Raw genomic sequence first — 27427 nt, 5'->3', positions numbered from 1 at the left:
TCTCACCCTCACTTCCCCCTCTTCCTTCTGCAGCCCATTCTTTCTGGACGGCCCCCGATCTCTCAGGATTGGCTGCTCCTTATCTCTCCCCAGTGAAGGCTCTGGTGGCCCCCATGCCCAAGCTACTCAAGTCCCTGCTCCCAGCTCGCGATGGCAAGAAGGACCTGCGACTGTCCCTCCCCTCCCAGCAGGTGGGCGCCTCCCCCTGGCCTCTCCATGCTAGTGAAGACCTCCATGAGACTCCTCAGAGGCTTAGCATGCTGCTTAGCATAGCACCTACATTACTGAAGGCTGCTGATGATATTGCTGTTGTTCTTTATTGAAGGGTCATGATGGCAGAGTTGACTCCCCTGCCCCCCACCCTCAATGCTTTACCATTATGAGAATTAAATCATTCTGGGGGGGGGGGGGGCAGGGCAGGAACAGGATGGAAAACCACTGCTGTAGAAGTGAGAAAGCACACTGTGCCGGGAGGGGTGAACGGGGCTGGTTTTGTTTCAGGCGCCTCCCACTGAAGAGGGAGACAGCGAGCCAGAGAGTAACAGAGTAGCAGTGTTTGACCTCCTGACCTCAGGCCTAGTAGGTGCTGGGCTCAGGGGGCCTCTGTCACTTAATCCTGGGCGATTGACCTCATACTATTTTATCAACTATCTTTGGAGGGGGCTTTAGTGCACTTTTCCACCGCACCAGGTACCGTACTTTTGCTTCAGTACTTTCCCTTTTCGACTTCCAGTCGAGTTCCAGTATCAAAAGTTCCAGTACCCTAAGAACCAAACCAGCTGGGGTACTTCTTTGGTACTTCAGTACTTTGGGGTGGGATTTGAAATGCTTTCTTTGTGAAGTGGTTATGCAAATAGCCTGGCGCTGAAACACAATACAAACGCCTTGAAAAAACAACCATAAACGAAGTTTAAAAACAAAATAAAAAAATAATAATGTATGCATGGACAAATGAAGAGACCAAAGCTTTAATTGTGTCCCGGTTGGGAGAACAGATACAAGGTCAGGATGGCATGACAAGAAGTAAAAAACTATTTTGTATATTATACTAGGACAGCACAGTATTGGAGAATTTTCCAAATATCTCAATGTCATTTTGCTGTAATAAATATTGGGATATTCATAAAGCATTTAAACAGCAAGGATGAAAATGATTGATTGTCTCAGAGAACACATGCAGTGCTCGTGCAAAGTCAGTGGAGATAACCTTTAAACTGATTTTAACATATACTAGATAATTGCATTGTTGTTGCTAGGTTTTGTTTCCTATGACAAAGTAAAAATGCTATGATGTCCAGACAGTATGAAGGTATGAAAAAACTTGATCTCAGCCCAGCTGTCGCTGTTCTTGCAATGTGAGAATTGCATGTGCATAACATGTGATGTTGATATTGCACATCAAGCAGCCCTATAATATACTGCAGCCACTTTTCGAATTCAGTGAAAAATATCCTGCCTCGCATTGTGATGGTAACAGGTTTTACACTTTGAAGTGTTGTACTTTTGCACAAGTACCTGGTGCGGTGGTCTTCAGAATGACCAACTATGGCAAGTGCAACTGTGAATGAACAAGAAAATGCCTTTGCTGTTTTTGTACTTTCCGCACCTGTTTTGTCACCTATACCTGTATAAAGTATGCAAACTGCACATGAATTTCTCTTTTTACTACTACTTCACTGTATCTTTTCCTGTGAATTCTTGGCTTGAATCATGTATTATTTCAGTTTCAGTCAAATTTAATGCTCAGTGGTCCGGTTCTTGAATCTCTGTAACATGCAACATTTTTCCTGTAGGACTAACCTACATTAAGAACGATATTTGCTAAATTGCTGCTGACTCTGTCCCACATGCCCTCCTTTGAGACTGAGCAGATGGCTCTGAACCTGAAGTACATAATGAACAGCTAAACTTGATGAATACTCAAAGCTGAGCCGTCACCCACTGTTTTCTCGCTCTTAGGCCACGCCTCGTATCTCAGTACAATCCTCATGCACCAAGGAAAGCCCAGTTCGAACAAATCAGGCAAGTCTGTCTCTTTAAAAGCTGTTGTTAGATGACTCATGTCACCCTTTACCTCTGCGCAGCATCTCAGAGCTGAAATACCCTCCCTTAAAGTGTAGACTAATCATTTGATGGTAAATTTGTCTAGGTTGTAAGGAAATACTTCAGCAGTTCCTTGGATTATATTAAAGTGTCTGCATTCATTCTGAAGCGGTGTAACTGAGAGGTGATGTTTGGATGTCTCCAGGGGCAGGGACGGGTGGAGACCGCAGGGGCCCCCGTCCCCTCAGTCAGAGATCCCCACGACGTGCCCATCAGCCCGATGAGTGTCCTCTCCAGTGGCTACTCCTCAGCCAGCGTCTCCACCACGACCTTGTCCGACGCTTCGCAAGTGTCCAGCGAGGACCCGAGCCCTGTCACCAGCATGGGTCCCAGCAGCGTGCCGGCAGCCCCTGGACCTGGCAGCGACCAGAGGGAGGGCTCCGCTGGTACTGTGAAGTCTGAGGCTGGAGAACCACCAGGAGACATGGCTGGGCAGGAAGAGCAGCCTCAGGAGACGCTGACTGCCAAAGGCTTTCTGGCACCAGATGGGAATAGGCTGCTCTCCTCTCCTGCTTATACTTCTCCTGTTCCTGCTTATACGTCTCCTGTTCCTGCTTATACGTCTCCTGTTCCTGCTTATACGTCTCCTGTTCCTGCTTATACGTCTCCTGTTCCTGCTTATACGTCTCCTGTTCTTATTACTACGACTCCTCACGATACTACCACTACTACCCCTCTGGATACAGCTATATTTACCCCTTCTCTTGATACCAGTAGAAGTGCCCCACTCGGTATGGTTGATACCTGTCCTCATGATACTATAACTGCCCCTCTGGATACTACAACTGCCCCTCTGGATACAGCTATTTTTACCCCTTCTCTTGATACTAATAGAATTGCCCTTCTCAATATGGTTGATACCTCACCTCAGGATGCTACAACTGCCCCTCTGGATGCAGTTACTCTTGCCCCCCCTCTTGACACTAATACTAGTGCCCCTCTCGATTTGCTCACTGTTATCCCTCTTGATAATACAAGTACTCGTCTTGCTCTAGATGTTTCCCCTACTCATGAAACTACAACCACCTCTCTCGATACACTTACTGTTGCGCCTCCTCTTGATAGGAGTCTAACAGCTCCTCCGGATGCCATTCCTATTAATACCCCTCTCCTAGATACCATTGCTGAAACTGCTCCATCACCTCAAACCATTGTGACTCCTGCTGATGTTACTGCCACTAATATTACACCAGCTCCTCTTGAAGCTCATCTCTGCAGCAGCCCAGAGTCTAGAACCCAACCCCCCCCTTTAAAACCCGCTCTTATCAACCCCTTCAAGATCCAGAAGGTGAAGACCTCTGACCTTAAGTCCTTCAGGAGCATCTTGAGTGAAGACGGCAGCAGCGATGCCGGCGAGACTAAGGACAGGCTGGAGATGGCATGGGATTCGGACGAGCTCGGAGAAACGCCTCTGCCTGACTGGTTGAAAGAGGGACAGTATGTGACTGTAGGTACCAACAAAAGTGGCACCGTGCGCTACGTGGGTCCCAGCGACTTTGCAGACGGCATATGGGTCGGCGTGGAACTCGACACTCCTTCTGGTACGTCTCACTTTCGCTCAGTAGGAACAGTATGGAGCCATATGAAGTTCTGTTGTTAATCTCTCCTCCTTGAATGCTGGTCCTGGAGGGTCACGATCCAGTAACTTCTCCACAGAAGTCATGCGGCTTAGCGCTCCAGACAGGTTGGCTGAGGGCTTATTGGGGACGATTTGCTGAGTCGAGTGGTTCTTGGATGGCTGCGGCTCGGAATAATCCTGAGCTTTGGAATATTCATAAATGTTAATATTACACGCTTCAATTGGTTCTTGTTGATTTCCATGTTAAGTTGAGATTCTCTGGATGTATTTCATGCAGCTGATTCTCTTTACTACACTGTTATCCAGTCCAGCCCTAGATGCGTACCGGCTTTGTTCTACGTGACTGAGGGAAGGGTTAGGGTTAGGGTTACGGGCAGCAGACAAATGACGTTCAGATTCAACAGTAATTCTAAGTAGAAGCAGAATCTCACCTAGGGCACCAGGACACCCATCCCTGATACCTGTCACTGATGTTTCTTCTCATGACATTCACAGGTAAGAACGACGGCTCAGTTAGCGGACGCCGGTACTTTCATTGTAACCCCGGTTATGGGGTTCTGGTGAGACCCGACAGGGTGACCCGGGCCGACGGCTCCAAGCGGCGCAAAGAGAAGCGCCATAGCTCCGGCTTTGGCTCGAACCCAAACCTGGCCGCCCTGACAGCCCTGGCAAAAGGCGACACGCTGACCCGCAATCGTAAGTCCTGGAACAACTGAGTCGGGGGTACGGCATGGGGCCCCTTGAGGCCTAGGAAACTTCATCTCCCTCTGACTGGCGTCACTGAGAAGGTGGCAGAACCTGCCTTTGGTGCCACATTTGAAAGAACATTCATTCATTCTGTGTTTATGGTGAGTGGTGGAGCCCCCTAGTGGACAGAGAGCACACTGTGTGTGCAAGGATATTTCAACACCAGACCACTGGAATGTCTATAGCACATGCGGCATATACCTTTTGCATGGTGTTAGAGTAAGGCACGTGCTGCCAAATACTGCCAGTGTTGGGCTCCTCCCTACATACTCCATGACTTCTATAACATTACTGTCTGTCCAAAGCTGCTTTGTCACTGGCTGTATCGGCTTGTTCCTACAGTGTCATTTTTGCCTGAGAAATCGTAAACCTTTTATCACCTTTTAATATATTTCCAGAAGTTTTTAAATATTTTAGAATAATGTGCCTTTAAGAATGTCTGCTTTGAATCTTAATTTTTCTCACATCTCAGGGAGTAGGACTCGGGGAATGAATGGGCCTTTTATGAGTGGTTTACAAAAAATAAAAATGAAGCAGCATCCAATCTATGGGAGGATCCCCCTCTTTACTTTGTCCGACACGCATAGTTCTATGTAAAGCTAGAGGACCATTTAAAGCTTTGGTGTAAACCTCTTATTTTCAGTGGGGAGCCAGAATTGCACAATTAAATCATTTTTAATCAATTTTTAATTTTTAAAAATCTAGGTTGAGGGCCATGGGAATAATCTGTATCTTTGGGGCAAATATCTAATCTCTGCTCCCATCTGATAGTTTAGGTCTTTGGTCTTCGATTTATGCACCAGTATCCAATATCCAGGCTGCAGGATATTATATTGTATGTGTATGATGGTTAAGGGTAATGGTTTATTTAAATGCTTCATGTATGAGTTATGTTGGGGGGGGGGGAAACTACTTCCTGTTTCTGCCTTCATGATTTACTGACCTGTATGATGATGTGCATTTTATTTCTCCATTCTTTTGGCACTTCAAGGGCCGCATTGCCTTAAATATATGTGCTTTCTGTCCTGTGATTGGTTTATGAAGCACGGAGTGGCCTCTGTTAAAACAGCACTAAGCTCCGTTACAGCATTGAAGGTTTTCCAGTGGAATATAACTGGACTCTACGAAGCCACGAACACATCACTAAGAACATTTTTGTAATGAACTACTCGCTGCTGCATCAGCCTTCATTATGAGTGACCCCAACATGCCAAACATTGTAGATGCCATACTGTGGTGGGTTGGCAATGAACCCATGAGATTTTGCTGCGAAGGGGATTTGGACTTGGATGGTGGTGGTCATGTTTTTTTTTTTTTTTTTTAACTTCTCCCAAACATTGTTTTTGACCTGCGATCATTACATGGATGACACGAAAAAGATGTTTGCAACAGTTCTGCGAACCTGCAGTAATTCAGTAACATTAAACCCGACCTTACTCTCCTTCTGCAAGGGATAAAATGTCATCAAACCAATCAAGGGGTTTGTGTATTTATTTATTTTCTTAAATTGAAGTTTTATCATTGTTGATGGTTCAGACAAGTTCATTGCACACTAATGCAGGGACTCTCAAAAGTTCAAGTCAGATACAGTAATAAACATTTTTGCAATGTCTCACTTCTGACACTTATTCACTGAGAGTGCGTGTTTGTGTATACTGTGTGCTCTGATGGCTTGTGAAGAAAATATGATGACCTGGCAGAATCCAGATGATCTATGGATTTCAAACATTAACCCAGCATTCTGTCTGAAGAGAATATATTTAATTTATTGCATGATTAATCCACTAAAAAAATTAGCAGACGCTAACGATAAATGCTAAAAGTCCCTTTAAACTGGGGTACCTTAAATCCAACGTTATCCAGCTAAGCAAGAAATCCTGCTTCATGATACAGGCCCGTTTTTCTTCACTTCAGTCAAGGTACCCCAGTTTAAATGGACTACATTTAGCCCGGACTACTTTAAATCTGACAAGTTATCAACCAATCACATCGTGTGTTTACATGTAGTCAGCCAATAGCATGCCAGATGGAATGTTGCAGATACACTCACAACAAACAGAAACAAATGTGTATGATTGTAGGGCTCACAAGTGTTTTAAATGCATTAAGCTTTGCTCATGTCACCTACAAAAAAAATGTTAGCGGAACAAAATTTAGCAGAAGCTAATTGGTCCACTAAGAGTTTTCAAAGCTAGCAGAAATGCTAATCTGTTAACAAAAAAGTCAACTTTGCTAATTAGCGGTTAACGGAACCTTGCCCACCACTGTCTGTTGGTAGATAATTGGGAGAATCGACCATCCTCCACATTACTTGGTTTTCCTCTTTAGTTCAGCTTGAATTACATTTATCAACAGCTAGCCATGTAGTTTATACTTCGATTTGGTCGGCTCAGTAGCTATGGCGTGTGGTTTTCCTTTTGATTCTATTGGCTAACAAGCTAGTCATGTGGTTTATATTCTTTGATTTAATTGGTTTAGCCTGAATGCCCTCACCTGATACAAATGAGTATGTGTTGGAATTAAACATACAGATGTACTCTGCAGAGCTCAGAATCCAGACTGCAGCTCGCCGACTGATGTCAGGGTGCGACTTTGCTGAGAAGCAGGACGTGGCGGTTTTCGATAATGAAGCTGCTGTGTATTTTTATCTGGGTCTGCATCTTTCCCCCCCCCCCTTTTCCGTACTGGGTTTCCGCCCCCCCAGATGTTTTTTTCTGGCAGTAAGTGCTTCTCAGTGCCTGTACCTTTCACCTCGACTGCCATTCCAGTGCCGAATAACCAGTGTCCTCCTGTAACAATCCCAGCATCCCCTGAACCCAAACATGTGTCCCCGGATCCCACCTCACCTGCTGCCACTTACTCTGCTTTACTAGATAAACTTGGGCTATATGAACTCCTATAGAGGGGTGGGCTCATGCCTTATAAGGGTACAGACAGATGTACTAAAGCTACATCCCAATGGATGCTATAGGCAGAAGCTCGCATCTGGTGACGTTAAAGCCCAGCCAGGAAACAAAGGCAGCCCACATGTTCCTAGATCTCTGGTTATTGATAGAAAATCGAAGGAACAGATGTACCTGCCTAATGGCCATCTAAATATTTGCATAAAGGAAAGGTTTCGACAGATGGTTTCTCTTGCGGCTTGTAGCTTCATCAACAGATGGCAGTAGACTAATTTGGTCTATTTTGGCATTGTAATGGTAAGTGATACCCAATCTTTGTGCCCCCCTGCCCCACCGCAGCAGGTTTTTAAATGATTATTACAAGAGAGCAGAGCCCTTGTACATGTCCCCCAGGAGCGATTTCTCCTCTGCTCAGGCCAGTGTGGTCCCAGGTACGAGTGTCATGTAGCAAATCAACGAGCCAGAGATGGGCAAGGAGTTTCATTTCATTGATATAATTTTTATTCTCTAGTAGGTACAATACTAAAACACAGGTTTTAAAAAAAAGTTCTTAAACAAATAAACTGTACAAAAACATTTATATATATACTACAGTTTAATTACAGAACAGTCTACTGTCCAAAAAAGGCACTAAATTCAGATACAATGAAGGGATATTAACTATTTTTAAATTGATAACTTTCATATACTTTATCAAGTTTTTTCTCCACATTTAACAAGGACAGATGACACTTAGGGACAAGTGACCTTTGAAGCCTGTCATGGCAAAGCACCCCCCCAGCAGAAGGTCACGCCCACCACGCCCGTGTTGGAGGTTTAGCGCTCTGTGTACGTCTTTCTGCATGCTCCCAGTAATGGTGGGACCTTGAAGAGATGCTGTAAAGTGACCCGCTGGCAGAACTTAGTGTGGCATCCCTGCTGTCATGAAGCTGCCATATAGTGATCACTGCATCAGACGTATGAGTGTATGCTTTAATCCAGGGGTGTCAAACTGCAGTCAGTCCTGGGGGAGCGGAGCCTGTGTAGCTTAGCTCTTTCCCTGTTCCACCACAAATGATTCAGCTCAGGAGCTGTGTGGTAATTAGCACAAGGAGTCAGGTGTGTCAAATGCGGGGAAACCCAAAAATGTGCAGGGCTCTGCCCCCCCCCCAGGCCTGCAGTTTGACACCTGCATGCCAGGGGCTCGTCTCGCTGACTTTGCAACCCCTTTAGTCCTGGCGGTAAAGTGCACCGCCCTTTGAGGACAGTCCTTAGAACATCAGCGCTCGCCTCTAGATAGTGAGCAGATTTAGCAGAATGGCAAATGCTGCAGGCTGCTTGTCCAGATGTAAATGTGATCTGACCCATGACTGACATGTCCCTGATGAACACGGTCATTCTTCGGGCTGCATTAAGGTATTAAATGTGCTGGAGGACGACAAGCTATTTTTCGCTCACATCAAGCAAGCTCTCATTTATATATATAATTAGAGTTATGTCTTGTGCCTCCCTGTTGGTGGTTGGAAAACATGGAGCCACATAAATCCAGGTAACACCATGTGTGAAACTCCCTAACACACTGAAACCCCCCCCCCCCCACTTTAAGTTCCTCTGCTATACACGCCGTTGGCGTTCGGCACGGCTCGCTAGGCCACAGTTTGTCATCCTCACCCCATGTGGATGTGGCTGCTCTGAGTGGGTGGAGCCTAGGCTGGACTCCACCCCTTTTTTGGGGGAGGATGCTTTGCCTTGAAGCCTCATGTTTAGGAACACGGGGTGGATCGCTCTCACCTCGAAATGGAAAACAAGCGATAAAGGTCACCTAGAAACCGAGAGTGGGGAACAAACTAAAACATTGAGAGGTAATTTAGAAAAAATAAAATTAAAAAAAGTTTGCTATACATCTTTAAATTTTACAGTTGAGGAACTCGGACAAAATACAATATTAAATACATTTTGTCTTTTTAAAATGAGCCTATTTTTTGTCCTCTTTAGATAGATACTGATATCGAAAGCAAGCGCCGGTTAGTAACAGCGGAACCTCACAGGGGATCCAGTTCTGAAGCAGCAGAATGAATGACTTGCCGGTCAGCTTAGCCGTTAATTGGGCAGCAAGTGCTGTACGTTATTTCACACTGAAAGCAGCATCCTATGTGGTGTGGACTAAAGGCTTGCGTGTCGGGGTGGGTGAAGGACTAGAATGTAGCCTTTTAAGCAGTGATAAAGACTAACAGTCAGCCTCCACCCCCCGTCCCAGCCAATCACCCACATCCAGTGTCGTCGGTCAGTCCAAAGCCGACGCTGGCAGAGAGAGGCCCCCACCCCTAACCGACTCGTGCGGCAAATCGGCGGGGCCCGAAAGAGAGCGAGCGCCCCCTTTTGATCTGCCACCGCCAGCTACAGCTTGGTGCTACAGATGAGCTTCTGGTTCTTGCGAATGGCTTTGGGTACAGCTGTGTATTGAACAAGACGGGCACATCCAGCAGTTTCCCATTGGTTGTGTGTCATGCCTGGGGCTTCCCTGCACCCCCATTTAGGTTAACAGTGGGTATGAGTCACCACCTACAGTGCAGGGAACTCCCAAAAGGGTCTGTAAAGTGTGATAGTTAAAATAATATAAAATAATGCTTCGTAGTTCGGTGGGACCACTTGGCACCTGTGGCCTATTTGGGTGTCCGTGAATACACACGTGCTCCTCATCACCTGTTCTATCCCAGCTTTGTGGGCTGCCCATCTCTCCACCCCACCCCAGGCATCCCCCCTGTGCTGGTGGGTGGGACTGACTGACTAGGTGAGGCCACTACAACGCACAACAGCATCGAGAAAGCACAGCAACAGAGGGCACAAGAGGGTAATACTGTTGCTCTGTATTCGCCGAAAGCACTCCTACTACCCTCTTTGCTGACAGGCAGGACAGAGGAACAAAACAGGTTTTGGTTTTGGGCAAGGCCTGTTCTCGTCATGGGAGGTACACATAGTAAAATAAAAGCTACACTAAAGGGCAGAACAGCACTGCGAGACTATTTCTTTTGAGACGAGCATAAGGATTTCTGGTGTACTCACTGAAGCAGGAGAGGAAGACTGTGAAGAAGTAGCAAAGAGTATTGTGGGATTAGGGAGGACTAGGAGGGCTGGGGTGTTTTGTATGACTCGCAGTTCCTTGTGTGTGCATTAGCCACTGATATTTTGGTCACCATTGGTCTCAGGCCCTCTCTTTCTACACTCTACCCCCCTCCCACACAGACACACACACACCCCCACCCACCCACCCACCCAACTCAGTCATCATCCAGAGCCTCAGTCTTGATGTCACTGGGAACTGTGCCTGGCCGGGACAGTGCCAGGATGGTGTGGTTGACGGCAGCCATCTCCACAGCCAGGGAGATGGGATCCTGGTGGTCACTGTGGCTGGTGCTGTCATCCTAGTGAAGGGTGGGCGGGGGTGGGCGGGGTGAACAGCATGACTAAATAGAGGTGCCGATAAAATACTCCAGTAATTGCCGAGTCTAACTGATCACACAGCGGTGCCTTCTAGGTAACATGGTTCACTCCAGCACTCTGCTCTATCCTTTATTTTAACTGAACCGTTTCCTGTGTCTGTGGTCTAAATTGCATGTCTGGCAGTCTGCCAGCACTGTAAAGCCCTGCATCTATATCACGCCTCTCCTCGATGACTCATGGCAACATAAAGCATGTCACTATGCATTTGGAGAAGCCCTAGTAATGCACGTCTTAGGCAGGCACGACTATAGCACTCAGCGCGATCTGCACGGTACAGACCGTCTGCATTCTGAGATCAAACAGGATCTGATGTGCAGCGGATAGGGGGAGCCTGTTCGTTTGGACAGTACAGGGGGCCGATTTACAGTCAATTCCCCATGTCATGGCATGTTCTCAGCAAGCTTGTACCTTCCTACCGCATTGCCAGGATGCAGGCAGGGGAAGTTTATTTAGCGACGGGGGGTACGAGGCTGGGGGTTACGAGGCTGGGGGGTACGAGCCTGGGGGTTACGAGGCTGGGGGGTACGAGCCTACCTGCGTTGGTGATGACGGTTCCAGTCTGTAGAAGCCAAAGGGTCGGGTCACCGATCTCTTCTCAAAATAGCTGACGTCACAGCCCTGCAAACGGTTCCACATGGGTCAGTTCTGGGTCCCACTGCAGTGTGCTATATTCTCATCAGACCACATTTAAGACTCAGAGACGGACCGGACTTCATCAGGTTTGTGATGGAGTCAGCTGGCCCCGTCAGCTTCCTCCCCTGCTGACCTGCTCAGAGAAGTCGTTGCCATCTACGTCATCGCTGTTGGAGTGCCCACCTGGACTCTGCACATCTATACCATGGCTCTCGAGGATTGTGGCTTCTTAGGGAGGGCAGAACAAGCAGTCACTGACCTGACCTGCGCTCACACCCGCTTTTCACATCACACATGGCCAGCTATTTAACAAGTCCAAGGGACGCAGATCTCTGGCCAATCACTGCCCACCCTTTATGACGCTCCTAATGCCCATGTCTCTGTGATTAGCTGCTGGCTCTGCGAAGGCGGGACATTACCAATGTTGGCTCTTCGCTTGATTTCCTTCCGTCGGTTGGCGAACCAGTTGTACACCTTCAGTGAGGTGACCCTCTCCAGGTCAGACAGCTTCTTGCCTGGGGGAGGGGAGGAGAGGGACATTGTGAAGCAGTAGGGGAGGAGGAACTAGATCAAGTGAGCTAGTGATAGGGGTAAATAAAGTCAAAAGGAAGAAGATCCAATCCTGAAGCGAATATAACCTGTTAGGAATTTACAAGAGTGAGACTTTTTCATAACTCTACAGCTGGACAGATCAGGGAGGTGTGAGGAAGGGAATTTATTAAATGGTAGTAGAGTCGACTGGTGCAGCTGGGAAAAGGGAAGGAGCTTATTATGGTCCTGTGAAGATGTGGCTTCAGCCATGTGAGGCTGTATGTCAGTCACATATCAGAGGAACATGGAACTACTCTATGGACTCTATAACACCAAGCCTTACCCGGTTTCTGTATTACGGCATTGCAGGCGTTTGAAATCTCCTCTCTTTTGGCCTCGTCGGGGTACTGGTTCTCATTGAAGTAGCTGGTGGGATGGTGGAGGGAGATAAATCACCCAGAGGGTATGAGTGTGCTGCCACCTGCAGGCCAGGAGGTGTGATGACGTGGCCATTGGAGCAATACAGAGCAGGACGTCTCTCCACGTACCTCTCCATGACAGCGAGGCACTCCTTCCTCCATGTGAACCGACTCCCCCGTCGCAGGCGGAAGCTTCCGGGCGCGGTGCTGACGGGGGGTGGGGTCTGCCTCCACTCCATCTCCTCCAAGGCCAGGGGCGCAGGCCGCATGTTCAGGGTGGCACCTGGGACACGGTGAGGAGTGACCGACTCGGTCAAAAGGGTTGGAATGCAAGGAGTAAAGCACAGTGGCCTGAAAAACCACACATACACCCAACACTGGATAATAGCACATTCCAGGGCTATTAAAGCCAAACACTAATGCCTTCATTAAAAAACCCATCACTGCAATTACGTTCAGAACTGTTGCATACAAGACACACTAATTCCCTCAGTGTTGTGCTCAGTACCAGGGCCGCACAAAGATATGGCTGAAAAATGGCCCCCCACCCCCTCTCCAAACCAAAGCTACCATTATCCATGTTCACACACTCACGCCCCACCCCTGAAAGTGTTCCTTATTCAGCCCCCTTATGGGCGGCTCTAGTCGGTACAGTAACCTCCATCATGGATGCCTGCTCAGTTGTATAAAGCTGAAGACCAACAGTCAGTGGTTTACAGACCACAAGCTGGGATGGGTCCTATCCTGAACAGTGTTAAAGCTGACTTGGCACTTTCGGTGTGTGAACAGGATCTGTTCACCCAACGCAGCCATTTTGGCTTTAGCTAGGTGGAGACAGGGAAGAATGACAGGAAGCCGCCCCATAAATGTTACAGGAAGCATTACAGGAAGTTACAGGGAGCATCATCCCTGGCTGCTGTTCACGTACCTCCGCAGCAAGGCATTCGGTAACGGGGTCAGAAGCGCGCCATTAGCCGCACGCTAACCGGTCCGCCTCACCGAGAGCAGTGCCAGGCCCTCTCTGCTTTCCCTCGTTTCCCCTGAGACATCACTTTCCACTCTCCCCTCGACCAGAAATACTCTGTGCGGCGTGTGTCGTTTTATTTTAAGTGCGGCGAATGGATGAAATTTATGTGCTCTGGCGTTCCGTCCTGCGACAGCCCCAGCAGATAATATAAACTGGTAAATGACGGGCTCCCTTATAGTCATGACTCAGTGTGCGAGCGGCACCACGAGATCACCCTACCGGGGTTGGTCTTCTCCAGCTGGTACCAGCGGTAGAAGGCCCGCTTCTTCTGCTCGCTCAGGTCCGAGCCCTGCTGCAGCAGCCAGTGCGAGATCCTGCTCTGACTGATTCCTGGGGAGGGGGGTGACAAGCAGCAAATGCGTTGTGGCTTGGGGGACAATTGCTGTAGTTTCCCATGCCACACAGACCTCAGAAAATGACCAAGTCCACAAGACTGACAAATCGAGGACATGACATTACCGCTGAACTCACTGATTCACTCTGATGGAAACCCAGGGAGTTACAACTGACCTGTGACCTGAGCCACCACAGCCTGTGAGATGCGGCGATTGCTCAGGAAGGCTTTGATCTCCTCCTTGACGACACTGCTGTCTCTCCTGCCAGCACAGAGCGATGCAGAATTAGAGGAAGGGAAGAAAGGAGATGACGTCTACGCCACAGAACGCCAACCCCTCTGATACATAAACACACAAAGTTTAGGTTCATGAACCCAGACTGCACTTGAGATCTTGGATTCAAGAGCATTGAGTGTGGCGTGGAATTCATGTTGTCGAGTTTTACTTATCTGCTAGTATCTCTCACCCTATCCTGAACAAAGTACCCCCCCCCCCCCCGTTTGGCCTACCTTCATGAATGACCTTGAAGTGACATTACTACTAGAGATGCACCGATCAATCAGCTAGCGATCGGAATGGGCCGATTTTCAGCCTGATCGATGATCGGCTGATCAGTCTCACATATTTCTGATTACGAACCGATCTTGCGCATGCACAGTAAATCATATGCGCGGTCACGCGCACATTTAAGCATGCATAAAATGTCTGTAATTTGGAAATTCTTCAATGTGAGCCAAGCGGACACAAAATTCGCTATCTGCAGCAAGTGTAAGGACCAGGTATACCTTGGGGGAACCAATACAAAGACATTTAACACAACAAATTTAATTAGACATTTAAAAACACATCACCCCAGTGAACATGCTCAGTTTGAAGAAGCTAGCAAAGCGAAAGCCATCTACGAGCCAGCAGTCTGTGCTGTCTTTCGTTGGTATAAGCAGTGAAAAGAGCAAAGAAATTACGAGGAAAATTTTGGAATTCATGGCACTGGATGACCAGCCGTTTTCTGTAGTTGAGGATAGAGGCTTCAAAAATCTGATAAATTACCTCAGCCCAAAATACAGAATACCGAGTAGGCGTTACTTTTCGGACGTCGAGCTACCGGAGTTGTTTAATCTAGTGTCATGTCACACGTTTACTTGCTGCACCTATTATTATTTTAAAGAATATATTAATTTTTAGTTGTAGTTGGGGTTTTATTTATTTGTTTTAGTTTAATTTATTTGAATTTGTAAAGTTAAATAAGAGTCTGTTACGAAAATAAAGTTTTGAGGTGAAGAAAATGTGATTTTTGTATGCATTTGCTGTTCTCAGGGCAAAAATCGGTATCGGAAAAAAAGGTATCGGCCGATCGCACAAACCAAAAAAATTGGTAATCGGGATCGGCCAAGAAAATTGCAATCGGTGCATCCCTAATTACTACATATTCATTTACAAGCTAGAAGTCATTTTTCCACCCATTCTCTCTATCTGCTGGAGCCGCTTAACCAGTGTGGGGACAGCACAAAGTACAAAAGAGGGTACGGCTCACAGGGATGCCTCACAGAGATGCCTCACAGGGATGCCAGTCCATCACAGGGTGCACACACACACCAATACAGGCAATTCAGAGGTTGCTAACTAGCCCAGCTTCATGTCTTTAGACTGTGAGAAGAAACCACAGTTTCGCAGAGGAAACCCACATGACACGGGAAGAACATGTGATCCCAGCATAGGCACAGTTGGAGTGGGATTCGAATCCCCCAGTCTTGGAGGTATGAAGTGACAGTGCACCACTGTACAGCCATCATAGATTAAGATGATTCGTGTAATGAATACAGAATTCAATAGAGACGCGTTTCCCAGCCTGGTTCTCAGGCAGGGAGCAAAAACATCTGGGGGGTCCCTGAGGACCGGCTGGGAAATAGAGAGCAGAGTGCTGAGAATAGCACTGCATCCCCACTGGCCCCCTAAGGGCCCCCCCCCCCACAATCTTAAGGTGGCGAGTCGCCTTGCAGTCGCCCAGTGATTCTGAATCTGCTGGTTTGGTTAAACGTGTTGAGCTGCCAGCTGCAAGAGTGATAATAAACACTCCTCGTGTTCACACCCGCCCAGAGCCTAAGGTGACGTCATCAGCAGCTTTAAATTAGGCGTGAGAGTAATGGAACATATCGCACGGCCCTGACCTTGATTAAGGAGCCCCGGTATTCTACACAGAAGTTTAAAAAAAAGAGAATCCATGCTATATGGCTTTTGTAGGTAATCTCTACAGTAAACATCTCTGAGATTGGGGAGGGGGGGGATCTTTGCATAGCGCTGCCATTAACATGTGGCTGAAGGGCGCTGGGAGGACAGAGACGTTGCATTAAGGAGAGCCGAGAGCGGCGCTGCTTTCATCCAGGCCCGGCTATCTGAACCTCGGACTCCCGCCTCCCTGAGAGAATCGATAGTCCACAGATATGCGGGGGATGGAGAGGACACTCCCCGGGGGCCTTCACATCAAAGCGGAAACAAACAAAACGTCCCTTCCTGAAAGCGCTCACATCAGCCAGCAGCCTAATCTCACGCCTCCAAGTGCCGAGACCCGGCATCGCGCCGGCGCTCTCAGGATGGTCCAGAGAGATGGAGCCCAGGAGATATTCATTACCCGGTTTACGGCTTGCGACAGGATCGTTTAACAAGGGAATCTCCACCCATTCATCCATCCATCCATGGATGAGTGAACGGCTTGTGACGGGATCATTTATCACGAGAATCTCGCAGGGGTCCGTTTATCCTTAACCAAATGCTTAAGATAAGCAGCTAACAATGAGGGCAGCAAATGTCTTAAGATGCCGTCTAGGAATGATGGTACTGGAGAGTAACTGGATGGACATGCAGGGTAGGTCAGCTGGACCAAATCCCCAGCAGATACTGGGAGAATTTTATCATGCTGCCAGACAAAACAGTACACAGTACATTATATATTATTAAGATAATTTAGTATATGAAGGTCATATGCAGTTCAATACACAATGATAAAGTTATGTTCATTTATTTGGTGGCTGGTACGATTCGCATAAGCTCAGAGTAATACACATTATGTAAGAAATGCTTCTGGGTTATAAATGGAAGGATGAGAGATATTTGTGGTTTCTGGCAGTTCACACAACTGCCAACCTTCTGGGTCCTTCCAGCCACCAGCCAAGGTGACAAAAAAAGAACCGCTCATGTGAGAACGTCTGTCACCCGGCCTGCAAAAAATAAAACCCGTCTAAGCGGGAGCGGAACTCAAGAAAGGGTTTGGATAAGGCAGAGGTGAGAGACTGGGCCCTGCAGTCTTGTGCTTACCAAAAAAACCCCACTAAATTCACCTTGTAACTGAACACCAGGTTTGATCATTCATCTCCACAGCTGGGATCTCCCACCATGCCCACTGACCTCATGAGCTCCTCAACCTTGTCATCGATGTCCAGCTCCTCCTCCGTGGCCTCGAAGGCGTAAGGGCGTGGAGCCACAGCCGCAGTGGGCGTCATGGGGTAGCGCGGTGGGGACAGCTTGCCGTTGGGCGTGGCGGCCAGACTGTCGCGGCCGTTATGGGCGGCTGGCGCCAGAGGGACAGCAGAGGGCGCCACAATGGCGGCGGCAGGCGGCGGGGGAGACGTGTCGTAGCTGTTGCTGGGGGATGGCGAAAGGCCGGAAGGGTACTGCGTCTGCGTGGCGGCGCTGGTGGTGGATGAGGAGGCCGCCGGCGCCACGGTGGAGGTAGACGAGGTGGTGGAGGCGGAGACGCCCGGTGCTGAGGTCCCGCCCCCTTCGCCGACCCCATAGGCGGGCCGGCGACCGAACTTATCTCCGTGCTCGCGATCAAGCCGCTCCAGTGTGTCGAGCGCATGCAGGATCTCCGAGCGGGTCATGCCGGTACGCCGGAGCCTCTGCAGCAGGTCGATCTGCTCGATGGTGAAGCGTGGCTCGTCTGTGTACTGAGACATCCTGCAGGGGGGGGGGGGGGGGGGACACACAGGAAAGCGGGACAGTCACCGCATAGTGATGGCCCATAACGACGGTCCCCCGGACATCTGATGCCTGGAGCGCAGTCCGAAATGCCAGATGTGCTCCCAAGGGGTGCCTATGAAGGTGGCTTTGAAGCACAGGTCTCTGCCTTTGGCTCAAAAAGGACAAAGAAAAGCAGACAGAATGTGGAATAAACACAAATAATCATGTGCAGGAGTGAGACAGGTGGGGCCCTTTAACTCATCATTAACAATTTCCTGCGAAATTCACCTCCAAACAGCTGAGTTCCCCCGTAAACCACAAGTAGAATGTACTGACTGTCATCCACAGAAACTCTCCATCCACTGTTTATCTGCCACATGGCCGTTCCAGCGCATGGTCACAAAGCACATAAATTCTGAACAGGAAGCGAGCAAATGACACGGTCAGCCGTGCCAGCAGGAGATCGGCACGCTCAAGCTGATAGCCAAGACCTCAAGCTATGTTACAGCTTGACGTTTTGCAGGTTCAGCCAATGCAAGTGAACAGGATCTCATGGAAAATGTCCATTTCCACTCATTTCAAACTCTGAACGTCTGACTCACAACTAAAATTGAATTTAGCTTGAGAAAATGCTTCTCCCTGGCTGACTCCCCATAGTGGGGAGGTGAGTACTTTTGATTTTGGTGTTTCTGTGTGGATAAAGGAGACTCAGAAGCAGAACTAGTTCGAAAACAGCTAGAAACAGACAAAGCACATGTGGCATAACCTGAGGGCCGCTTTCGCATTATGGCCGCCACGCGTATCCTGCGTTCATTCCACGCGTCATTTGTGCACCTACGTGTAGATGCAGCAGCACCAAAAATCATGGGGGGCAGTATGGACACCTTTTGTCATAGGACTATATGTAAAGCTGGCATTAAAGTAACATCTGATTTTTATTTTATTTTATTTATTTAAAAATTGGTGACCGGAAAATATTCAAAATGTAATATTTTCAGAGGCAAGATAAAAATATTCCGAAACTATTGTATGCATCTGTGTACAGTGTCTTCAAAATTTATTGCCAGTTTAAGTTTCTTCTGCTTCCCAATTCAATCTGAGGTAAGAAAGCAGTGTCATATCCACAAACTGCAGTGTACAAAGTACAATGAAACTTTTACTTAAATGCCTTCTCCACAGACTGCAGACAATCAACAAAACAATTAACAAGTGCAGCATTAAAATACAAAAAACACTAAATAGGACTGGATGAATGTGTAATATTAAAATCAGCATTGCAAGTTATGCAATTACCACAACACAGCTGGGTTTTATAAGGTATTTTCATAAGCAACATTTTTTTTTCAATACCGTGCTGGTATTTAGAAATCTTGGTGATAAAATTAGCCGTGACCAGGGGATTTACACTTGGCTAGAAGATTTACATTTTGTTGCAGGAAACAAAACTTAGCAAGCTTGCCAATTTTAATGACTGATTTTTCAAGATTATCTAGTATATGTTTAAAATTAACGTTTACCAAAGCTGTTTTGCATGAGCCCTCTGACTCAATCATTTTTGCTGCAGGTGTGTTAGTGAGAAATTGATTTATTTTTAACTCCTTTTTGCTTTATAAATATTACAATATTTATTGCAAAAAAATATTTTTTTCCAATATCAATACAGCTGTATTAAGTACAAAGTACTAACTACTATGACATATCTAACATCATATAATGCAACATTCAGCATGAGGTATTAAAGGGATATGTGGCAGAGCAAAGTACCAATGTGAAGTAGAGCAGTGGGCAGAATGTAGAGCAGGGCTCTTCAACCCTCAGGGCCGCGTGATATGTTCCAAATCTGGCCCTCAATTCCAAATCCAGGCCTTGTTTTCAGTTCTCCCATGTATTTAGTTTAATAATTACTGATTCTGATTGGAAGCACAGAGGCTTCACCCTAACCCTAACCCTAACCCGGCTCACAGGTAAAGGAAAGCTGGGAAATCAGCAGGGCTCAGAGCTTGAGGAGCCTGACTTGAATAGTCCTGATATGGAAAATGCTGAAGCAATATTATCAAGTTGGCAACTTGCTGTAGAGGCACACATAAGTGTACTTGGTGCAAGCGTAGAGTAAACTGGCTCTAAGGGTTAGGTGTAGCAGAATGTCACCTTGCAACGTCACCCTGCAAGGGTCACCCTTACCCCCATTTCAGCACGAGGTCACCATGACTGTAATCAGAGCCATCCTCCAGACCGGAAGCCCTTATCACATTCTCCTCTTCACACTCTCGCCTTGCAAAAGAAAAAGCAACGGAAAAGCACTCACCCATTTCCTATTTCCGGTTGATTCCTCAGTTACATTGGTGCTGGCGGGAGAGAGACCCTATTCAGGGGTCAATTATGTCGACAGCAACAAAAAGTGCATTTGCGTTCAAAGAGAAAATGCCAAGGAGACGGGCTGTAGGAAATGGCTCGATGGAAACCGGTAATACTTTCCTGCAGGGGACTCTTCATTGATGCATGTATGACAACCACACGAGAATCGATTATAAGAAGTCGTTTAAGGATCATTGCAGTTTGCTGTAGTTAATGGACCCTTCCGGCGAGGAGTGTGAATGATTCACCAGGAGAGTCATTATGAATAAATAGTTACCCCGATTCAAATGGCTGTGGTTAATCGTAAACCTCTTCTGGGGGCTTCTGCACCAAAACTCATGACTTCCTGTCTTGTCCCAGGTGTTCTGGCTGCTCACATGCACCTTAATCTGTTCATACATCAGGCCCACGGATACAAGACAAAGACTGACGGACCTCCAGTGTTGTTAGTGGCACCTTGTAGGTGCTGGGGATCTTGTCTGTTGGGTTTGTTGGTTTTTGGGTTACTTCAGCAGAGCAGATCATGGGATGGGATCTAAGTGCACCTGGTCCTCCAGATGACTGAACTCAAAATAATCCAGTAACTCAATGAAAAAAGGCTTTCCCAGCCATATAAAACAATAAGGCTACACGGTCAAAATGACAGGCCAAGTAACACAGCAGAGCTGTTCTTCCAGAGAGAACCAGTGATCATCACTCTATTTGGGCTTCAACAGACCCCCTCTGTGTGCCTCTTATCAGCACGAATCCTTAAGAATCAACAGATTTTTGTTTATCTCCTCACTCTGTCCCTTCACACAATGGTCTACAGTCCATGCAGAACTCCCGCAAGCTGGGCCTGAGGACAAAGCTATTGTTCAGTGCAAATATCAATAAGATTTACCAGTTTAATAAGACCAGGCCCGCAGTCTGAATGAGGCCTATTATGCTCTGTGCAATCGCTCGTGTTTGTAAATGGTCAAGCTACACCTGCTATATTCCATCAGGGGCCTGTACTACGAAGCGAGGTTACTGGCTTATCGGGGTAACTTACCGGATTTAAGGTAGTCTGGGCCAAATGTAAGTGAACGAATATGAAGTCCATTTAAACTGTGGTACCTTAAATCCGACAAGTTACCCCAAAAAGCCAGTATCCCTGCATGGTCCCCTGGATCACAGATCTCTTCACCAACCGGCCACCGCCTGCCTGCATCATTAACCGCGTCATTATTTTGGGGCTCCAGGGAACAGTACTGTTACCATTCCTGTTTACTCTCTACACCGCAGACTTGAGGTACAACTCCAGCCCTCACGCCATCTTCAGAGGTTGATAATTCCGGATGGTTCTGATGCGATTAAGAGCAACAGAAACCCCAACCCTCGCTCTGGACTGCACACAGCAGACTCGCCTGTCATACACAGAATCAGGCATACCAGCCTGCAATCGCAGAGCCCGTCACCTGTGCCTGCCACCCAGTGCATAGGCACCCAGCAAGGCTACCAGCTAATGGCTTATATGACAAAATGCTCGGATGAGTTAACAAAACCTGTCCCGTTTCATGCATTTCACCCAAGAGGCTAGCCCGCTGATTCTGTCCGCTGTCCGCACACGCTACAGCAGGAAGCCACCTCGAAATCGAAGCCGACGTTAAAAATGTAGGGAAGTTTGAGAAAAGTGACACCAATGCTCAGCTCTCGCTCCGAGAACATTATCAGCTGAACATAAGCTGGTGAGACGGCCCCCATTGATACGAGTGGGGGGACAGACAAACAACGCAGGGCTTTCTAAAACACACTATCGTTTACAGCACTGGCACTTCGCCTGCACCGACAACGAGCACTAATCCGTCTGAAAATCCGTCTGCAAGATATTACCCTGAATCTAGTATTTCCTGTTGGTAGTTGAAGGGGTAAACTGGTGTGTGTGCTTATTATGTAGCAAGTTTGTGCCTAGTATCAAGTAATGAAGCATTGCTATGGAGTGCAGGCTAGACCTGAGGTCACGGAGGTCATTAGTCTATCTGCACAAGGATCTACATTTTCATTGGTCCTCGTTTTGATGGGTAGTTCTTGCAGCACCAGTAGGGACAGAAGAAAAATCCTTTAATATGACATTAGAGAAATTAACACTCATTTCAACTAGAACAAAACACAAGTTCTCTTTTTTTAAATGACGCCGATTTAATTATCCTGCAGATAAGTGCAGTGGTAAGGTTGCCAGTGTCACACAACTTGAACAGAAAATGCTGAACATAATGTGCTTTTAAAGAGCATGTCTAAACACCTGACTGCCTGAAACAAAAGTACAATGCAATGAGATAGGGAATTCAGCACTTACATTTTTGTGTTTAACCAAATATGTTACTCAAACAATGTAGAAAATGTAAGATTCTTGTAAAATGTTTAATTGTATATATCAGTTAAATGTCACAATGTTCAATGGTTTCAATTTATCACTGACGACAAAGAAGCTTTTAGAAAACTATTATGTGGCACTTCACCAAAACACTTCCATTCGTCTTTTTGTTTTATTTTTTTTTTGACGGCGGCAAACGATGCTTTAAACAAACAAAGCCTTAGGCATTTAATTGCTCGAGGGCTAAAAATGACTGAAACGCAACTGCAAAAGCACATGCCTCAACAAATGGTGTAACAACCACTTAATGTGATTCATATTAAGCGATTCATCCAGTCGTCAAATGAATCAAAGCTAATTAATTACGGACTCAGCTGGGGCCAAAACCAGGGCTGAAACAGAGTCAAACATCTGTGGAAATCTGCAGCGGAACCACTCCCTATAGCCATAATATCCTCTGTCTAGCCTCACAGCTCTGAGCGATCGACACAAGCGTCCATTTTATGTGCGTTTGTGTGTAATTGCATTTTCCGTGAGATTGACATGAGCTCCGTGCTGTGCTGTAAATTACTTCTGACTGCTACTGGACTTCAATTTATAAGAATAACTTGGGTCAATAATGCCTTTACATTGACGCAGGGAATAAGAAGAAGTCATTTACTGAAACCTTTTAGAGATAATAAGCAGATGGCAACATTATGAATTCTCAAGCTCATTTTTATGCTCCAATTATGAGTACCGGGAAAAACATCCAGTAAAGTCCTGCTTGAAGTGCATACTAACGACAGCAACCAGAGCAAAGGCCTCTATTCACTTTTACAATGACTACATGAGCCATTGTGCGCTATAAGCCAAATGTCAGAATTTTAATGATTAACAGGTCACTGTTAATCACCATAAATGAACATCAAAGCTAGTGACTGATCCTCCTTCTGGTTTCCACATCCAAAGCCACGCTGCAAACGCAGTAAGAGGAACTCCTCTATCAGAGCCCGTTTCCTACGCAGGCAAATGGCGTGCCGATTGGCCGAGTCGCCAGACCCCAGTTGAATGAGAGGCAAGGACCAAAGACAGATGGGTGATGGGATTCGGTGTCCCTTCTGTAACCCTCAACCCCCATCAACCACAGCTTTATCCCAAAACCAAACAAATGATCATACCAGATGCTATTACCATTGTTGCTACTGTTCCCTTATCTTCAAGGTGGCTCAGCAACACTCAACACACGTCTTCTCCTGGCATACTAGGTGTTCATGAGGTGCTCTCATCGAGCCAGACAAGTCTTTGCACTCTGCTTATACTCTGACGATCTGGTGCCAAGTCGTTAGGGCGCTTCATCTCTTCCGCATATAACGGAATAAAAGGATTAAAAGTCCTAAATTATACTGTTAACCTGTTACCAGCTTGAGGAGTGTGTTAAGAAGAAAAAAAACAGAAACCTAATAAAAGAACGGTATAAGGAGCTTATCACACACAGCGATAATGCAGTCATATTCCCTACCTTTTCTTCTAAGGTTAATCTAAACAAATTATACCAGTTAACCATTAATTTAAACCCTGGAAAGAAAGCAAACATTATGTCCAGCTGCAGAGAAATTCGAACCAGATCAGCACTTTGACTTATCAGCAACAAAGGCTTTAGGACCTGGGAAGTTAACATCAGACAGCAGGCTAAAATACGGCCTGCGGTTCACAGAAAGTCCGACAAAATGTCAGCCAACCAACCCAACGAGATAGGCTTACGCGCTCCAGCATATTGCTTTCAACTAAGATCTGGAATTCATCCAGTACATTAGAGCTATCGTTGGTCCCGTCCTTGGTTTCTTGTTCCTCGGGAGAGAGGAGGAGGGAAAAAAGGGGGCAAAAATGAAATGGCAGGAGACAGAACGGCAGTGAGATCCGAGCTGACTCCAGCAAAGTCCTACAACATGCAGGCAGATCCTGCTTACGTCGCTTCCTCTCTTCCTTCCTGCACTCACGACTTTCCCACCTTTTATTAAATAAATAAACAAACAAACAAAAATCCTGAAAGTGCTGGTGGAGTGATTGGGGGGGGGGGGGGGAGTGAGTTAGGCAATCCTGCTGACTGCTGCTGGTCAATTGTGTTTATAAATCTTTACTCAGCAAAACACGGGAACAGAGATTTATGCACAAACATGCACGTGTCACAACATGGGCTCTCAGGCGTCTCCCACTTTGGGAGTTAATGGCATTGGATTAAACAACTCAGCAGCAAGCCCACACATCAACAATAGCTGAAGAAGCAGCCCCCCACCCCCAAGAGTGGCTATATTAGCCATATACAGTGTTCCCCCAATCCACAAGCCCCTCTGCTCCCTGCTGTGGCTAAAATGACACAATATTTATATGCCGACCATCGAAGCTTGAGCTTACCAAGGTGGCTGTTTGAGGCCGAAGATTAAGCTGGTTTATTACCAAGCTCTTTGAAATGTGCGTTTAGTCACACTTAGATAATATGTGAAAGCAGAGATTCACATATTTGTTTAAGTCCTGCCTGAAGAACATCTGTCTTACATGCTGTCTCTCCTGGTATAGGCTTTCACATCAAGCATCCTGTACAGTGATGGATATATTTATGGGTTTCTATATTCACAAGCTTAGGCGTCTTACAGCTTCCGATCAAACCATCACACCTCCGTCCAAAAGCCCAATTCCTCCAAAGTCTATATTCGTTCAAACTTGTACGCCATATGAAAATGAGTGCAAGATATAAAATGAACACTTCCAGGCTGCCATCTCTAGGCACCATAAATGTGACTTTCCTGTTGGAGTGCAGGTTGAAACACCCTTAAGTATGAAGGTGAAAATCCTGGGTCTCATCACAGGAAGGGAGAGCGTCAGCGGCAGAGCCTTCATCTCCAGTTGACTGGTCATAGTTATAAGTCCACATTTCTTGTACAACCCAAAGCATGGCCCAGCTGACAGGAGCTTTCAGGAAGCCCGTCGACATCATGCGTGAGGGCTGACTAGCACACCAACCGCCCATTTACGGGAGCCGCACGGCGTCTGACTATAGCCTCACTTCTCAGAAGCTGCAGGTTGTTCCAAACACAAGCTCTCTGGGTGAACTGGAAGCTCATTTGCTGTTCATGTGTTTATATGTTTGTCTGCCATGGAGAAACCGGTGGATGATTTATGAAAATCACACACCAGCTATCTAATTGATCTGTTTTCTACAGCGGAATTATCATGTTAATCCCCTCTGAGATAAAACAGAAAATGTTGCATTGTCTAAAAAACATTCTGAGAAATAGGCATTTAGGCTCCTCTAAAAGCGGTGGGATTTATCGTGAGAGACCAAAAATACTCACTCAATCATTTGATAAATGTCTACAGACTAGGTCATCTCCTCCGGACATTCCGGTTGTGTCTTGCTGTAAATGTCAATCAAAACTGTACCAGATATAAATAAAATCACATCCACTCAGGAAAAATGGAAGACTTGCATCTCACTGTTCGTTTTTCATCGTTATTTGTGTTACATGTCATTGGAGTAAATTACAATTAACTGGGTTTACATGTCAAAACTTTTATAATTCGTCATATTTGAAAAAGGGATCGCGTGCTAGCAATTTATAGTCTAGATTCATAACATGACCAGGTCAGCATTATACAAACTAAATAATCCTTAAGAAAACCATATATTACAGTCATCGTGTATTTACGGCATGCATAAAACACAAAAATACACAAGATATTTACGCATGCGTTAAAAGCCTGTACTGTGCACAAGCAGGTCCCATTGACGCATTTTAAACCTCAAACTGAAGCTTAATTCGTAATGCACGAGTTACATGTGCATGCAGGGGTCATCTTCAGGATCATTTCAGCAGCTCTGTAGCTTCTCACCACAGTAAAAGCCCAAACAGTGTCTGTATTTATATGAACAAAAAATGATGTGTAATGTGGAGTCCCTACATATTAATCTAAACCTGTTGTGCAACCGGAGCTGTGCATTAAACACAAAGCGGCGCATTAGTCCTGCACGTTGCGCATGTACTCAGATAAGTGCCTGTACAGTATATACCCCAGAAACGCCCATAGTGCTCCGGCCGCCGTGCAAAACTAATCAAATAAATACAACTGCCAACATTTTCCCCTTTTTTGATTAACGAAAATGCCCCTTTTGGGTGTTAATCGCAAAAGTTAAAAGTAATGCCAAGACGTCGGATAACGCCCACTTTATGTCCCCAAGAGCAGTCCGCTGGCGGGGTGCATACGGCGGCGGTCGGCGTCTTTCATACCCAGTCAGACTGTTCAGTTAACTTAGCTGGTCCCCACCTATAACCAGGCAGCTGTAGTAGTTGGTTGAACGGAATCGCCCGGGGATCAACAACCTCACATCGTGCCCGGTAGTTTTCCGTGCAGGCGAAATGAAACGGACTCTCGGTTAAGTGTTAGTACAGTTTGTCCGTCTGTGCGCACGTTGACCCGGCTAACTATGTACAGAGCTTCTTCTAGCTACCTAGTTAAGCAATCGACATTGAGTCGGACGCAGTTCACTTTCCACAGTTATATTTATTTTCCCGATTAAGATATGCATTTCAGATAAGATTGTCCCGTCACCCTGAAAATACATGATTAACTAGCTTACCTGGTCGGGCCCGCCTGCTGGTTAGCTGGCTACCCACGGTAAGCTAACAGTAATATTAATCTTCCAGCAGCTCTTACCTTTAACAGTGAATCCAGTCAGGGCCTCTGTCCACCACACCATTTAATACGTGGATTATACAGTAAACCCACAATAACTCCCTTTTCTCCGTTTCGCCAACACTAAACATGCGCCAGTATTTTCTCTCAAATTCCTCCGGCCTTATTTGATTTCAGTCAGAGGCGAGACTGACTTGTCTTTGTCTGACAGAAGCCATATTGACATGAACATCAGAAAGCTGGATGATGATGATGATGATGATTGCGCCGGATTGGTAGTTCTTTCTAAGGTTTGAAGGGGACGGGGAGTCGGGGGGGAATACAGGGTCGTTAAAGACTACAATTCCCTTCGACC

At 46.5% G+C, this 27427-nt stretch overlaps 2 protein-coding genes across 8 annotated transcripts in view; one reads left to right on the top strand and one right to left on the bottom strand.

Annotated features, from left to right (window-relative positions):
• The window catches only part of kif13bb (kinesin family member 13Bb), a 32616-nt gene extending 26572 nt beyond the window's left edge, over positions 1-6044 (top strand). For all 6 annotated transcript variants that reach the window (XM_023806695.2, XM_023806696.2, XM_023806693.2 and 3 more), the window contains 4 exons: positions 34-191; positions 1960-2022; positions 2249-3644; positions 4178-6044. In XM_023806695.2, coding sequence (XP_023662463.1) covers positions 34-191; positions 1960-2022; positions 2249-3644; positions 4178-4398 — 1838 coding nt within the window. In that variant the 3' untranslated portion in view covers positions 4399-6044. The remainder of the gene's footprint in view (positions 1-33; positions 192-1959; positions 2023-2248; positions 3645-4177) is intronic.
• A 4544-nt stretch (positions 6045-10588) lies between these two features.
• On the bottom strand, positions 10589-27362 carry hmbox1b (homeobox containing 1 b). Of its 2 annotated transcripts, none has more exons than XM_023806702.2 (10): positions 27094-27362; positions 17157-17708; positions 13933-14018; positions 13642-13752; positions 12525-12678; positions 12320-12402; positions 11865-11960; positions 11579-11670; positions 11347-11430; positions 10589-10733 (listed from the first exon to the last, which is right to left on the bottom strand). In XM_023806702.2, exons 2-10 carry the CDS (start codon positions 17705-17707, stop codon positions 10590-10592), a joined length of 1401 nt encoding a protein of 466 aa, XP_023662470.1. In that variant the 5' UTR covers position 17708; positions 27094-27362; the 3' UTR covers position 10589. The 2 variants fall into 2 exon arrangements, with proteins under 2 accessions (XP_023662470.1, XP_023662469.1); XM_023806701.2 differs by having other exon boundaries at positions 11579-11673; positions 27094-27359.
• Positions 27363-27427: the final 65 nt, after the last annotated feature.

Source organism: Paramormyrops kingsleyae, chromosome 19 (assembly GCF_048594095.1).
Source record: "Paramormyrops kingsleyae isolate MSU_618 chromosome 19, PKINGS_0.4, whole genome shotgun sequence".
Taxonomy (NCBI): domain Eukaryota; kingdom Metazoa; phylum Chordata; class Actinopteri; order Osteoglossiformes; family Mormyridae; genus Paramormyrops; species Paramormyrops kingsleyae.
This window is presented reverse-complemented; position numbering and strand designations above follow the sequence as displayed.